Here is a 15346-nt window from a genome sequence, read left to right as displayed (position 1 = left end):
CTCGACTGCAGGCCCCGGTTGCGGCAGGAGGCAACCAATCTGAGTGTCTCTCCCCCTCCCTTCCACTTCTCTAAAAAAAAAAAAAAAAAAAATCAATGGAAAAATATTCTCGGGTGAGGAGTAACAACAACAAAACAAGTAGGGGGTGGCCCTGGCCAATGTGGCTCAGTTGGTTGAGTGTCATCAGTGCACTGAAAGGTTGCCGGTTCGATTCCTGGTCAGGGCTCATGCCCAGGTTGCAGGCTCAATCCCCAATGGTGGTGATGGTAGTGGGAGTGGAAGGCAATCGATGAATGTTTCTCTCCCTCATCGATATTTCTCTATGTCTCTCCCTCTAAAAATTAGTAAAAACATATTTTTTTTAAAAAAGTAGGGGGTAGGTGGAGGTGGAAGAAGTAGTATTAGGGGGATAAATGGTGATGGAAAAAGTAAAATTAAAAAGAAAACATGTAAAAAAATTTTCTACTTCATCCTTAATACAGATTTTATCACTTCTGTTTCCTATTCACCCATTAAAAAACTAGGCTGATTATTAAAGAAAATGATCATAAAACAAACTTTTTCTAATACTTTAAAATTTTGACTTCTTTTTCTGATTATATAAGTACTAGAGGCCTGGTGCAGGGATTTGTGCACCGGTGGGGTCCCTCAGCCTGGCCTGCACCTTCTCGCAATCCAGACCTCCCTTCCCCCTCCCCGTCCCCCCCCGCCCCCCCCCCCCCCCCCCCCCGCTGGGATCGGGCCAAAACCGGCAGTCTGACATCCCCTGAGGGATGTAGTAGAGCACAAAGTGGCAGGTGGCCCAGTAGGAGCCCAAGCCCAGGCCAGGTGCCGCACTGTTCCCACTCATCCTGGCCCCGCTGCGCCTGCTGCTGCAGCTTAGTAGCGCTGCATTGGAGGTGGGAGAGGCTCGTGCCACCGCCCCAGCTGTGCTGGTCAGCCATGAGCCCAGCGTCTGGCGCCTATCAGTCAGCTGAGCAGCGTTCCTGCTGTGGGAGCTCACCGACCACCAGGGGGCAGCTCCTGCACTGAGCGTCTGCTCCCTGGTGGTCAGTGCGTGTCATAGCGACCGATTGAACAGTCGCTTAGGGTTTTATATAGATTGCCAGTTCACGATGAAAAGTAAAAGCCTAAAGGTTAGGTCATCTAGAGATGATAACCCAATCAGTATTTATTTATTACTTATACTGGGCCAGGCACTATGCTATATCATGTACAGAAAATGGTAAGGCATGATACCTTCTCTCCTGGATTATTCAATGGGAAAAGAAGGAATAAAAATAAGTTAACAAAAGTAAGTAAATACATCTTTTTGGTTAGTAAATGCAATGGTGTAATAAAGGAGTGAAGATGAAGTGAAAGAGAATAACTGAGGACAGCCAGAAACATTTAATATATCTATGCCCAGTCTCTTTTCTATGCTTTTTTAAAACATAATTTGATAATTTTCTATCCTAACTTTTTTGCACTTAACATTGTACCAGAGGCATGCTCACATATTGCTAAACACTATAAACAATTTTAATCATGTGTAATATTGCATTCTTTAGTCATTCTCCCATTTCTATTTTTTATTTTTTTTATTTTAAATATATTTTATGATTTCAGAGAGGAAGGGAGAGGGAGAGATAGAAACACTGATGAGAATCATTGATTGGCTGCCTCCTACACGCCCCCTACTGGGGATTGAGCCCACAACTCGGGCATGTGCCCTTGACCGGAATCAAATCCAGGACCCTTAAGTCCACAGGCTGACGCTTTACCCATTGAGCCAAACCAGCTAGGGCCATTCTCCCATTTTTAGACATTTACAAGGTTTCTGATTTTGTGTGTTTAATTAGTAACGCTTTGTCCTCATCCTGATTTTTTTCTAGCAGAGACTCCTGAATGTGAAAGCTCTGGGTCACAGAGAATAGGAAGCTGGCTCAGGCTCCTGATATACACTTGCTCTGGCAGTTTATCTTCTACAACCCACCCTACCCAAGTTTGAGTATTTTATAAAATATTTCCTAATAAGTGAAAATTATTTCTCATTTTAAAAATATTTGTTTTATAATACTAAACATATTTTAAAAATCCTCTTCAGTCATTTGTATAGTTTCTCTTCTGAACTCTCTTGGATCAATTCTCTTTGTCTATTTATCAATGACAGTGTGATCAGTGGAAGTCTCTTCCATAGGACTATTGTAAGGATTAAACAACTTAATCCATAAAAAGCACTTATTTCTGTTATCAGTTGCCAGGTATTATGCAAATAACTCTGGATGCTTATGTGGTTTGATTGTATATCTATTTGAAATTTATTTCAAAATAAAGTAAAAGATGAGGATAGATTTTTATTTTTCATATAACTACTGTGGCCCAGACTGTTAACTCCCACCAGTGTGAGTTAATTCTAGATGCAATGTCTGTTTCTAATATTAGGGCTCATTCTCCCTCTTAGTTGTGGTTGAGCCCATAAGCCAGTGAGAGACTACATTTCCCAGCCTTTCATACATGTAGACAGACAGGGCCATGTAACCATGTACTTGCTCATTAACAGAACAGGAATGGATAGGGTAAGTACAACTTCGGTGTCATGTGCTTAATGGGACGGCCCCTGCTCCCCTCCATCACAAGCTGGAATGCAGGTGGGTCAGAAACCTAGCTTCAACCGTAGAGAAGAAGGGCAGTGTCCCAGGGAATGACGAAGTAACCACGTGGAAGGGCCTTAGACCTCTGAATGACCTTGTAGAGCAGGCGACCTCAAACTACGGCCCGCGGGCCACATGCGGGTGTTTTTGCCGTTTTGTTTTTTTACTTCAAAATAAGATATGTGCAGTGTGCATAGGAATTTGTTCATAGTTTTTTTTAAACTATCGTCCGGCCCTCCAACGGTCTGAGGGACAGTGAACTGGCCCCCTGTTTAAAAAGTTTGAGGACCCCTGTTAGCTGCCTTACAAGCCTAGACCAACTAAATGTTTACATGGAAAGGAAATAAAGCTCAATTTGCTACTGTATTTGAAGGTCCTGTGTGTGCACCTGTATAAAACAAGTTTGTCTTTATCCTATTTGTTAAGCAAATTTTTCATTTCCTACTCATTTGTTATACTATCTATACCATCTATTAAATTAATATACACAAACATACATACATACATACATACATACATGCACACACCAGGGTATTTTTCAGGCTAATATATCCTATCTTGCTTTTTTTTCTAGTTTTATATCACTACCATAATATTTGAATAACTATATGTTTACAATTAACTTAAATATCTGATAAAGATAACCTCTCATTATCCATCTTTTCAATGTTACTGCTCCTTTTCAATCAATTCTTCATGATAAATTTCAAAAACATTCAGTAATGTTAGAACAAGTTAGAACACCAAAAATTATACCTCTTGTTATTGTTTCTAAAAGGTATATGTACATCTTATTTCTGTTTTGTATATTACTATATAAGAATGACATAAGGAGGAAAAATCTAGTTCTAATTTTCATAATTTATTATATACTATTACAAAGTAAAATTAATACTGAGCCTAACCAATTTTTATCCTTAGTTTATTCTTCTCTGTGATGGCTAGATTTCACTTGCTAAAAGAAACCCTGAGTAGACCATTTAACAAAAATTACTAAAAAACACTGTTTATTTCAAACAATGTTTATTTCTCCATGGAATATACCTGAAATTAGAGTTATCAAATCTTTTCCTGACCCTAGAACGAATGCAAGGGATATTGGAGTCCAATTAATCCCAGAAAGTTCTCTGAGCTATTATATGTGTACTAGAGGCCCAGTGCATGAAATTCGTGCATGGGAGGAGTGTGTCCCTCAGCCCGGCCTGCACCCTCTCCAATCTGGGACCCCTCAGGGGATGTCTGACTGCTGGTTTAGGAACAATCATAAAGGAATATAGCAATCCTGCAGGGATAGGGCCTAAACCAGCAGTCGGACATCCCTCTCACAATCCGGGACTGCTGGCTCCTAACCACTCACCTGCCTGCCTAACTGCCTCTGCCTGCCAGCCTGATCACCCCCAACTACCCTCCCCTGCCGGCCTGATTGCCCCCTAACTGCTTGCTCCCCTGCACCGGCCTGATTTCACCCCTAACTGCTTGCTCCCCTGCTGGCCTGATCACTCCTAACTGCTTGCTCCCTGCTGGCCTGATCACTCCTAACTGCTTGCTCCCTGCTGGCCTGATCGCCCCTAAGCGCCTCTGCCTCGGCTCCTGCCACGTAGCTTTGTCAGGAAGGAAGTCGGACGTCTGGAAGATGTCCGGTCAACCTGGTCTACTTAGCATATTACCCTTTTATTAGTATAGATATTCCTGAATAATGACTTACAAAGAATCTTAACATGTGCAAGCCACAGTCAAGAAATTAACTATTAACTATTGCTTTTCCCTCAGAAGGAAAAAAAAAAGAAAATTTTAAAAGTGCTTTTCTGAAAGTCCACTATGGTGGGCTAATTCCATGACTACTCCTAGAAATGCTGCAATACTATGGCAGGACAAGGGATGTCCTATTTTCAAGAAAATACCTGGGCAACCTGGAAGGTGTCAAGGCGACTTCCCAACTGATGGTCAGGCCCCTGGGATGCCGTCATTTAAATCACCCTCTGACCTGGGAAGCCTGATGGAGGAGGAGAAAAGGCCAAGTTATCCTCTAGCCTCCAAAAAAGCAAAAAATGCTTCAAAGTCAATTCCTCTGATATTAGTTGGCAGAGCTACCAGTTTGCAAAAGACAAATTCTCTTTAGCTGGAGTAACTACTACGAATACTAGAAGAAAAGCAAGAGACTATAGATATATTACGGTTAGCCATGTAGCAGGGACCAGCAAGTATCATGCGGGTGGGGAGGCAACAACAACATGAACCACCTGAGTGAGACCCACTACTACCATAGCCTGCTACTGGGAATGGGACACTGGAGGCTTTTTCTTCCAAACTCAGTCTCTACTTCAGCTCTAGCCCTACCTATCCCAGCAATTTTTTTTCTTTATTGATTAAGGTATTACATATGTGTCCTTATCCTCCCTTGCTCCCCAGCCCCCCACTCATGCTCTCACCCCCCCCCCCCGGTGTCTGTGTCCATTGGTTAGGCTTACATACATGCATACAAGTCCTTTGGTTGAGCTATTTTTCAGTGAGAGCCCCTGCCTGGCCCAGAATGAATGACATCCAACCAAGAGAGGTTATCAGAAGTCAGTTAGTCAGCAATTACTTAGTGTTTATGTATACTCTTTCTTGACCTGTCAGGGAGTTAAGATATTTTGGGTTTTGAATAGCTGACAGTAAATGCAATTGAGAGATTACTTGCTCTAGGCCAGTGGTCGACTAACTCATTTGTCAACAGAGCCAAATATCAACAGTACAACGATTGAAATTTCTTTTGAGAGCCAAATTTTTTAAACTTAACCTTTTGCACTCAGATGTCAAGTGTGACTCGACACGGTTAGCATCGAAATTAAAATTACTCTTTGAATGTATCAATAATTTGAAATATAAAAAAATCCAAATAAATAAGTTTATATGAAAAGAAACTCCAGTTTTTTATTCTACTGCCGTGCTTTGTAAAACCTGGGTATTTAAAAAATTAAATCCCGAGTAGAATAAAGGAATCAAGAAAAAAGCAAGCGAGTGCAAAGGGTTAAACTTCTTCTAATGCCACTTCTTCAAAATAGACTTGCCCAGGCCATGGTATTTGGTGGAAGAACCACACTCAAGGGGCCAAAGAGCCGCATGTGGCTCGCGAGCCGCTGTTTGCCAACCACTGCTCTAGGCCATGGGTCAGCAAACTACAGCTATATGCCAAATCTGATCATCACAGGCCGTAACCTGCTACTCTTGGTTGCACCATTTGTTTACATAATGTGTATGGCTGCTTTGGCACTACAGTAGCAGAGTTGAGTAGCTACAAAGATGGAACCTATGGCCTACAAAGCCTAAGAAATACTTACCATCTGAGCCTTTATGGAGAACGTTTTCTGACCATGGATCTAGGCTACTCAGTAACATTATTGGGCATGAGAGTTGAAGACTAGTCTATGTGCTTTGGTTCCTTGGAAAAATAGAAGAAAACAGGTCATTCTTGGGTTTGTTAATATATTTTGTTAGAACTGCCCCATAACCTGGGATTGGGGCTATTTTTACTTTCTACTAATTATTTTCTGAAGGAGTTCCCTATAAAGGTCCATTTTAAATCTGATGAGCCCATCTCTGATCTGAATTCTAGATGCATTCCCATCCCACTTAAGCAGGAAAAATTACCACACTCTTAGGAGAAGATTGATTGTTCTGTAGCCATGGAAACAAATAGCCAGCATAACTCATTTTGAAACCTGGTCAGTCAGCAACTTGCCTTAATAAGCCAATTGGTTTTGCAAGTCAGCCCATTGTAAAAACCCATCGCATCTGGCCAATCAAGAATGTGCTCACTGCGCCTGGCTAGCATAGCTCAGTGGTTGAGCCTCCACCTATGAACCAGGAGGTCACGGTTCAATTACAGTCAGAGCATTTGCCCCAGTTGGTTGCGGGTTTGATCCCCAGGGTGGGTGTGCAGGAGGTAGCCAATCAATGATTCTCATCATTCATGTTTCTATCTCACTCTCTCCCTTTCTCTCTGAAATCAATAAAAGTATATTTTTTTTAAAAAGAATGCACTCCTGCAATGAACTTGTATCTGAGTGCCAACCTATCAATAACCATCTCATTTGAGTAATCACTCTCCTTCAGATGATGTCAATACTCCTGAAATCCTGTCAACTCAAGCTTCCCACTTCCCAAAGACCTATATAACACAGCAGTCTGCTCTGCTCAGAAAGACTGTGCCTGACTAGCAGACTTTTCCTTACTATAATGGCCAGTAAATTCAGCTTTGTCTTCTTTATTCCAGGTACTATTGGTCTCATTATTCTTTGACACAACCTATAGTTTAGACACCCCAATTCTATGGGTCATTATTTAAGCCCCTTGTTTGACCTGTATTACTACTACTTCCTCACTAACTGGCTATTTCTGGACCCACCTTAACTCTCAGCATGGCCTTGGCTGAGACTGCACTGCTCAATTCCATTGCCTATCCTCCCCTGGAAGCCAAAGCAGAGGCTATCCACTATGCCAGTCTCAGCAGAAGGAGAGAATCAGAACCCAGGACCCTAAGAACTGGGGAAGAGGGCTGATTTGGGAGTAGGAAGCACTATATCTGTGATGTGATGAACACCCCAACCTCAGGCCTGGGAAACAAGAGAACAGCTGCCTTTTCTTTTGAAAACAACTTTAGTTATTTTCCCAATAAGTTTGCTAAAGCCATCATTTAATTTTTTAATTTCATGAGCACTTATACAATGCACAATGTATATCTGTTACCGTTCTAAGAATTATGGCTAAGGAGGGTGTTGGGAGAAGGATGTATTACTTGAGCTATGAAGTACATGTAAAAAAAACTCAGACACAATTTGAAAATTTTGTGAAGGTATTGTTTGGCCATTTTGTCTCATTTGCATAGTGATTTGAAAGGCCACTTACCTAGGTTGGAATTACTATTGCTCAGCAGTCAACACAAACACTTTAATACCTATTCACAGTTTATGATTACCTCATGGCCCCTGAAAGCACTAGAGTCTTATTAATCTTTCCATTAGCAAATATAATACACTAAATTGTATAATCAAATTTGAAATGTGTGCCATTAACACTTGAAAATTAAAAGGCAGGAAAAAACGTGATGAATGGAAGTGGCTGGAGCTAGAGCTGCAAGAGGGCAAGTGTTGAGCTGACTTAGGAGTCATGGGTTAGGATGGAGAGGAAGGAGAGGGCATTCTAATGCAGGTCTGCATGATGAGCAGAGACAGACATCGGCATGAAAAGCAAGGGGCTCTAAAGAGCAAAATAAAAAAGTCCACGCTGGACCTCAAGAGGCCAGGAACGGCTGCAGGTTCCTAAGTGGAATGAACAGCTTAATAAAACTAGTGACAAATGAATCTGGAAGTCTGACTAGAATGTGCTAGAATGGGAAGGAGCTTTATTACAGATAAGTGGACCTTGTTTACAATAAGCCAGCTGAGATAAAGATGTCTTTGAATTTAGAGAGCGAAAGACACGTCACATAAATTTTGTAGAAAGAACTCATAAGACTGATAACTGACTTTAAATAAGAGGCAAATGAGGTGCCATCCTAGTCAAGGTAAGAGAAGCGTCAAGGATGATTCTGAAGTTTGTTTTCCAGGACACTGACGTGGTGCCTAGTAAACAGGGAACTTTAAACTACAGTCTGCCTGGGAAACTTCTGATTTATGCTTGCCGACTTAATGTAATTATTAATAGTGTCCCTTTCACTCTTAAGTGTTCTGGAAAGCTGAGTCTAAAGAAGGTACACCAGCAAAGACTACTGTCAGAGTATCAGAAGGACTCCCTCCAGCAGGATCCTAAACACCCAAGATCAGCAAAAAGTACATCTCCATTGGAAAGATCTATTTATTCCCCTCTGCTCCCTGCCAGAATCCAGGCTTCATTCCTCCACCTCTACCTCCAGTGCAGGGCCCTGTGGGCTCATGAGAGGAGGACTTGAGAAACCACCCCCAAACACTCCCTCCACCAGCGATTTTTCTGGAGCACCACATCCTTAAGTTGTACTAGGAAATGTCTATCTACCAAGGGAGTTTTTGTCTACCTCTCTCATGTGCTGAAGTTTCTTCCATGATCCCAGCATCTGGACAACAACATTGAGATGCCATCAGTGGTGATTCAGTCATGAAGGAAAAAAATTTGCTGCATAAATCCAGAACCACTAGAAACGTGAGGCTTTTTCTCTTTTCAAATGTCATTTTAAATTCTTTCTCATTTTTCATTCATAGAATTGTATTACTTAAATGATTATGCCTTTGTTTGACAAAGGAAGCTTTCAAGAAATATAATTTTTAGATTTGTACTTTCTGAGGGAATTTGGCGCTGCACGGGACAGAAGCAGCTCCCAGTCGGGGAAATCTGTCAGTGCGCACAGAGGGCTCCCCTTCGGGGAATTTGGCTTGCGGGTCACAGCTCCCCCTTCTGGGAATCTTAGGGCGTGCACAGAAGGGCTTCCCTTCAGGGAAGTTGGCGCGCAGGACAGACTCCGCCCCCCTTCCGGGACTTTGGGAGAGTGCACCACAGAATCAGCTCACCTTCAGGATTTTAAGAATGTGCGCTCTAGCCGGTTTGGCTCAGTAGAGAGAGCACACACAGGACGCAGCTCCACTTCAGGGAATTTGGCACGCCGGACACAGCTGCCGGGGATCCCTGACTCACAGCGCATTCACACTAAGAGCCAGCGACCCCAATTGTTGGTGCGTGCACACACAGGGACCCTGATTCTCAACGAGAAACCTCACAAGGCAACAGAGACTTTGACACTCGAGTCTTGGTGCAGACACAGGGAAACTCTGACTCCTGGCACATCCTAAGGATCTCATTTACGGCGCATACCAACAGTGTGGTGCAGACAGGGCCCCTGATTCCAAGTGTGCACACGAGACCACACAGAACACTGGGGACACTGACCCTGGGCAAGTCTGGTTCCCACCAACCAAAGGCAGCCACACGTCCTAGTGTCAGAGCACTCCAGTGAAACTCGGGTGGAGCGAAGTCCCCACAGCACACGGCCCAGGTCCACACAAACGGAAACTTGAGCTTTCTGGTAATAGCCAGAATGGGGAAACGAAATATCTCACAGAGGAAAGAAAATGTGGAGTCGCCAAGAAAGGAAATTAGTGAAACTGAAGCTTGCAACATGACCGAAAAGGAGTTCAGAGTAATGGTCGTGGAATTTATACAACGGATGGATGAGAAAATCAACAACTTATGCAAGAATCAGGAAGAAATGAAGAGTGATATAGCTACAATCAAAAACACCATGGAAAGTTTCAACAGTAGACTACAAGAAGCAGAGGACCGAATTAGTGAGTTAGAAGATCAGGTACAGAAACAAGCTCAAGCTGAACAGCAATTGGAGAAAAAATTAGATTTGTACTTTCTAAGTAAATTTGATTTAAGTATTTTTAAATGATTATAAAAATCATTGTCCCAATCCTAGCCAGATGGCTTAGTTGGTTGGAGTGTCATTATGTGCACCAAAAGGTTGCGGGTTCGATTCCTGGTAGGGGCACATATGGGAGGCAACTGATTGATGTTTTGCTCTCACGCTCCCTCTTCTCTCCCCTCTCTCTCTAAAAATTAATAAAAACATATCCTTGATTGAGGCTTAAAAGGAAAGCATTATCCCAGATTGGACTATGTATTATATTGTTACTCGGTTAATAGTAGAAATTAATTAGTTGGTAAATAGAATGTATTTGAGCAGAAAGTTGCACTTGGTTTTAGGCACACAGTAGAAATCAGTCACAATGGGAGAACATTTCAGTAGGGTGTGTACATGAGGGTCATTTCATGTACACCTCAAAGGTGGCTTCAGTTTCCCTTTGCTTCTTTAATCACCACAGCCTATTTATTCTACCTCTGAAGAGCTTTTCAAATCAATTTCCCTCTGTTCCCATAGCCATTTTTAAAATTAAAAAAAAAAAAAACACACTTTAAATGCTGGACCTCATCAGCAGTCCTTAGGTACAACTACACTACTACATTTCTGAAACAGATTTGATTATGTTACTTTCCTAATTATTCTCTTTCTCTGTAGGTCTATGGGCTCCATAGATGGGTTTTGAGGGATCAATGGTCATCCACGTACTTGTATTTGAATTCTGAGTATATGCATACTGAAGTGAGCATCTACCTTTTTTGTTGTTGCTGTTAATCCTCACCCAAGAACATTTTTCCCTTTGCTTTTTAGAGAGAGTGGAAGGGAGGGGGAGAAAGACACATCAACTGGCCCACACTCAGACTGGGGCCAGGGATCGAGCCTGCAATCGAGGTATGAGCCCTTAACAGGATTTGAACCCATATCCCTTCAGTCCATGGGCTGATGCCTTATTTACCGAGCCAAACCAGCTAGGGCTTTATAAATCTTTTTTTTAAAATAAACACTGCTGGCCTGTAGACTAAATTCCAAACTCCTTAGCATGGCTTCAAGATTTTTCAAAACCAAATTCCATATTAGTTTTCTCTACATATATACCTTAAATTATAGCCACCATTCTCATGGCAGTCTGGATAACGCCTCCTCAAAAAATGTCCACGTCCTCATCCCCAGAATTTGTAAACATTTTACCTTGCAATGGCAAAAAGGAATTGACAGATGTGATTAAATTTAAAAAATGTCAGATGGGGAGATCATCTTGGATTATCTGGGCCCAATGTGATCACATGGATCCTGATAATAAGGCAGGACGGTCAGAGTTCAGAGGTGTGTGAGAGATTTGAAGATGCAAGGGTACTTACTGGCTTGAAGACAGAGGAAGAGGCGATAAACCAAGGAATAAAGGTGCCCTCTAGAGGCTGGAAAAAGCAATACTCCCCCACAGCATTAAGAAGAGCCTTGATTTTAGCCCAGTAAAAACGGATTTGACTTCTGAACTCCAGAACAGTAAGTTAATAACATTATATTGTTTTAAATCAGTTTGTGGTAATTTGTTACAACAGCAATGGAAGACTAATACACTGTTGTTCCACAAATTAAATAAGGTATGCATTTTCCCACTTCAGAACCTTTGCTCATGATCTTGTATTTGCCAGAAATTTCATCATCTCCTTTTTCTACTTGGGGAACTCATACATATACTTGAATGCTGAGCACCAATGCCATTAGCATTCCTAACTAACGTCACTCCGCTGTGTGTACAAATGCCTCATTTACACCACGAGTATAACATTTACACATGGCATTGTTATTTGCAAATCTATATTTCCAGATTGGGAACTCCTTGAGGGACAGGGCAATATCTTATTCTACGTCCTTGCAAGCTTCATAACACAGTCTCTGTACAACTAATGCATTAAATGTGTGGTGATGAGCCTTGGGTTGCTCCTGGAAGCACTTTGAGACTCACTTAAAAGTTAGGACAAGAAATAGGGATTATATGAATATCATCAGAAAAAGAATTGAAAAGGGTGAGCATGGATATGCTTTCTAAGGGATTTCAGAGAAAAAAGTTGAGACTTGAAAAAGAAAAAAGAATCAGAATAATAAATATGGGGTGGAGGAAACAGGTAAACATGGTTGCAAGGTACTAACTTGCAGTTATAAGAAAAATAAGTCCTGGAAGTAATGTACAGAATGGTGACCATAGTCAACAATACTGAATTATATATTTGAAAACTGCTAAGAGAGTAAATCTTAAAAGTTCTCATCACAAGAAAAAAATCTGTAACTATGCGGGGTGATGGAGGTTAACTAGACTTATTGTGGTAATCACTTCACAGTATGCACATATAACGAATCATTATGTCATATACCTTAAAACTTGTACAACATTGTAGGTCAAGTATATTTCAATAAAACTGGAAGCAAAAAATATATATATAAAGAGAATTTAGTAAAAAAGCTTATTGGAAACAGTGCTCATTGGAAGATATATTTATGGTCCTTAATACCTGAATCCTTTATTTTCAAACTCTTTTTACCAGGAAGTTTCCACCAAATTTCTTCTAATCTTACTGCTGAATAAAGGTTAAGTTGAAATTGGTAAAGCAATTTCATTTGATATTTTAAAATAAGAATCTCTCCCATTAATTTTTATTTTTTTTTTACTTTTTAGCATCTAAAAACATTTTTTTTTTCTGGCACAGTGCTTGACCCATTGCAAGACTGTGATAAATAATATGGTTTACACTCTTTAAAAAATTCAGAAAGGAAAAGTAAAACAACCTAAAAAAAAAGTCAACAGCAAAAAAGGAAATATTTTTATTAACTGAATAATAATTCTGAGAACTAGAATGAAGAGATGTTTGCAAACCTAAACTTCCAAACCTACTCATGATCTTGAACTTCCCAGCTTTCAGACAAAGCTGTGAAAAATAAATTTCTGTTGTTTATAAGCTACCCAGTCTGTAATATTTTGTTATAATACTCTGAATGGACTAAGACAGAGTCCTTATACACTTGTAAAAACGTAAACTGCTTTGGAAAATAGCTCCTCAAAAAGTTAAATAGAGTTACCATATAACCCAGCTATTCCAATTTCATGTAACTAAGAGAAATTAAACTATCTGCCCACAAAAACAAACTTGTACATGGATGTTCACAGCAGCATTATTCATAATAAGCAAACAGTGAAAACAACCTAAATGCTGATTCAACATCAACTGCTGAATAGATAAAATGTGAGGTATCCATCCTATATAATAAAAGGCTAATATGCAAATTGTTCCCTTGACTGGGAGTTCGACCAGGGGGCGGGGCTGGCCCGCCAATTGCCTGTGGCACCTCCCCACGGCTGGCCCCACCCCCGATGGCTCTCCGACCCAATCAGGGGCTGGGCCAAACAGCCAACTTCCTGTGTCCCATCTCCCTGGCCAGCCTGGCCCGATCGGCCCCCAACAGGGCAGGCCAACTGTACCCCACCCATACACAAATTCATGCACCAGGCCTCTAGTATAACAATATTACTCAGAAATGAAAGGAAATGATATATTGATACATGCTACAAATTGATGAACCATGAAAACATTATGTTAAGTAAAAGAAGCTGGTCACGAGTCACATATTGTATGATTTCATTTATATGAAATAACTAGAATAGGCAAATCTATGGAGTCAGTGGTTGCCAAGAGCTGGAAAACAGGAGAGAGGGTTGTGGGGAGTGGGGAATTGGGAGTGGAATGATATGGGATTTCTTTTTTGGGAGATGAAAAGTTCTAAAATTGATCAAAGCTGAGCTTGAGAAACATTATTATGAGGACTTTTTAACCTAGAATGATTGAAGCCAGGTGTTAATAACTCTTCTTTAAGCATAAGAGAGTCTCAACTAAGGCAGAATTGCATCATGATGTATCTACCTAGATAACTTAGAGATCAATCACTTCAAGGCTGAATGAGCTAATCTATTAATGATTATTTAAACTTTTTTGAATCCTTGGTCCTTTGAGAAAGTGTTGAAAGCTCAGAACAAGATAGTCAAGATATCCTGAGGAATCGAAATAATTTCATAGACATTAGAGGAGGGCTTTCCATGAAGATAAAAATAAGGTCACTCTAGTCTAGTCAGTGTGCTGAGTTTCCACCCATGAACCAAGAGGTCACAGGTTCAATTCCTGATCAGGCCACATGCAGGGGTTGCCGCATCCAGCATGGCTAGGGTTCAGGATCTGAAGAAGGGGCCGTGCACAAATGAAAACACTAGACAAGAAATACGAATTTAGAAGGCATGGGGAGCCAGGTGGAAACCTCTCTCTAGAGGAGAAGCTCATTCAAACCCTGGACTTGTCAGCTTTTATTCACTTGAATAAACATTTGCCCTTTAGGAATGCATCCAGACATATCAAAGGTAAAGTTTGGTAAACAGTAAAAGGATTATCAGGTTAGGGAATTGCCTTCATCCATTGAGCCCACAGCAGGGCAATATTATGCTGATTTTCAGCCCTGCTGAATATCAAAGTCCATTGGTCTTCCAATGGGTCTTTTTGCATAATATGCTAATTACTGTTGGTTTTAGCCTCCGGCATTTCCCCCTTTTTGTTTTCTTAATAAATCTAGAAAGGTGTATGCTGTCTACAGTGCTTGAGTCCTTTTAAGACTTTTCATTCCGCATCTGCAGACTAGAATTAAACATATAAGAACAAGAATGAGACAGACAATAGTGGTTATGCTAAAAAGCAAATGTAGGGAGATTCAATGAAAAGGATTTTCTTTTATGTCGTTTTTAAATTGCTGCCAGGCATTTAAGGAAGTAGTTTGTAGTAGGCTCCTTTCTGGGCCATCAGTTCTTTATGGGTTCCCTTCCCAATCACTGTCCCCTGTGACACGACAGTAATGATATTCGAGTTCTGGATGGCGGACAAATGGTGGGCAATGAAAATGCAGGTCTGACCTTCTTTGGCTTTGTCCAGGGCAACATGCACCATTGCACAACTGATGACTGCTAGCATGACAAGGTTTCTTCACCATTCCCCAGGTCATCTCTGGACTGTTTCTCCTCTGTCTGGTTCTCCTCCCATTTCTTATTTTCAGTGTGTTGCTTGGGGCTACTGCCATCTGTGGCTGGAGTAGTCAACTGTCTGCAGCTGCAGGTACAGGATGAGGCTCCAGGTGCAAGGTCCTATCTCAGATTCATGTTGCAGGAATCCACACGGGCTTGGAGGAGTTTTCTGGAAATACACAAGCATATCCTCAACCAAATGTTAACAAGGGGTGGGGGCCTTTCCATAAACCAGACTCGGGACCTTTCCATTTAACCAAACCATTTTCCTTTGGCTTATTCTGACAC

General features: G+C 41.2%; 1 protein-coding gene across 3 annotated transcripts in view; it reads right to left on the bottom strand.

The window, feature by feature from the left end:
* Nucleotides 1–15346, bottom strand: part of FAM13A (family with sequence similarity 13 member A) — a 296829-nt gene that overhangs the window by 272227 nt on the left and 9256 nt on the right. For 2 of the 3 annotated variants that reach the window (XM_079771464.1, XM_079771465.1), the window contains exons 3-5: nt 14951–15227; nt 5954–6054; nt 4535–4626 (exon numbers count right to left, since the gene is read on the bottom strand). In XM_079771464.1, coding sequence (XP_079627590.1) covers nt 4535–4600 — 66 coding nt within the window. In that variant the 5' untranslated portion in view covers nt 4601–4626; nt 5954–6054; nt 14951–15227. The remainder of the gene's footprint in view (nt 1–4534; nt 4627–5953; nt 6055–14950; nt 15228–15346) is intronic. The other variant, XM_079771467.1, reaches the window with a different exon arrangement.

The sequence above is a fragment of the Cnephaeus nilssonii genome (assembly GCF_951640355.1).
Source record: "Cnephaeus nilssonii genome assembly, chromosome: 1".
In the NCBI taxonomy this organism is placed as follows: Eukaryota; Metazoa; Chordata; class Mammalia; order Chiroptera; family Vespertilionidae; genus Cnephaeus; species Cnephaeus nilssonii.
Note: the sequence above shows the minus strand (reverse complement) of the source record. Positions and strands in the feature narration are given on the sequence as shown.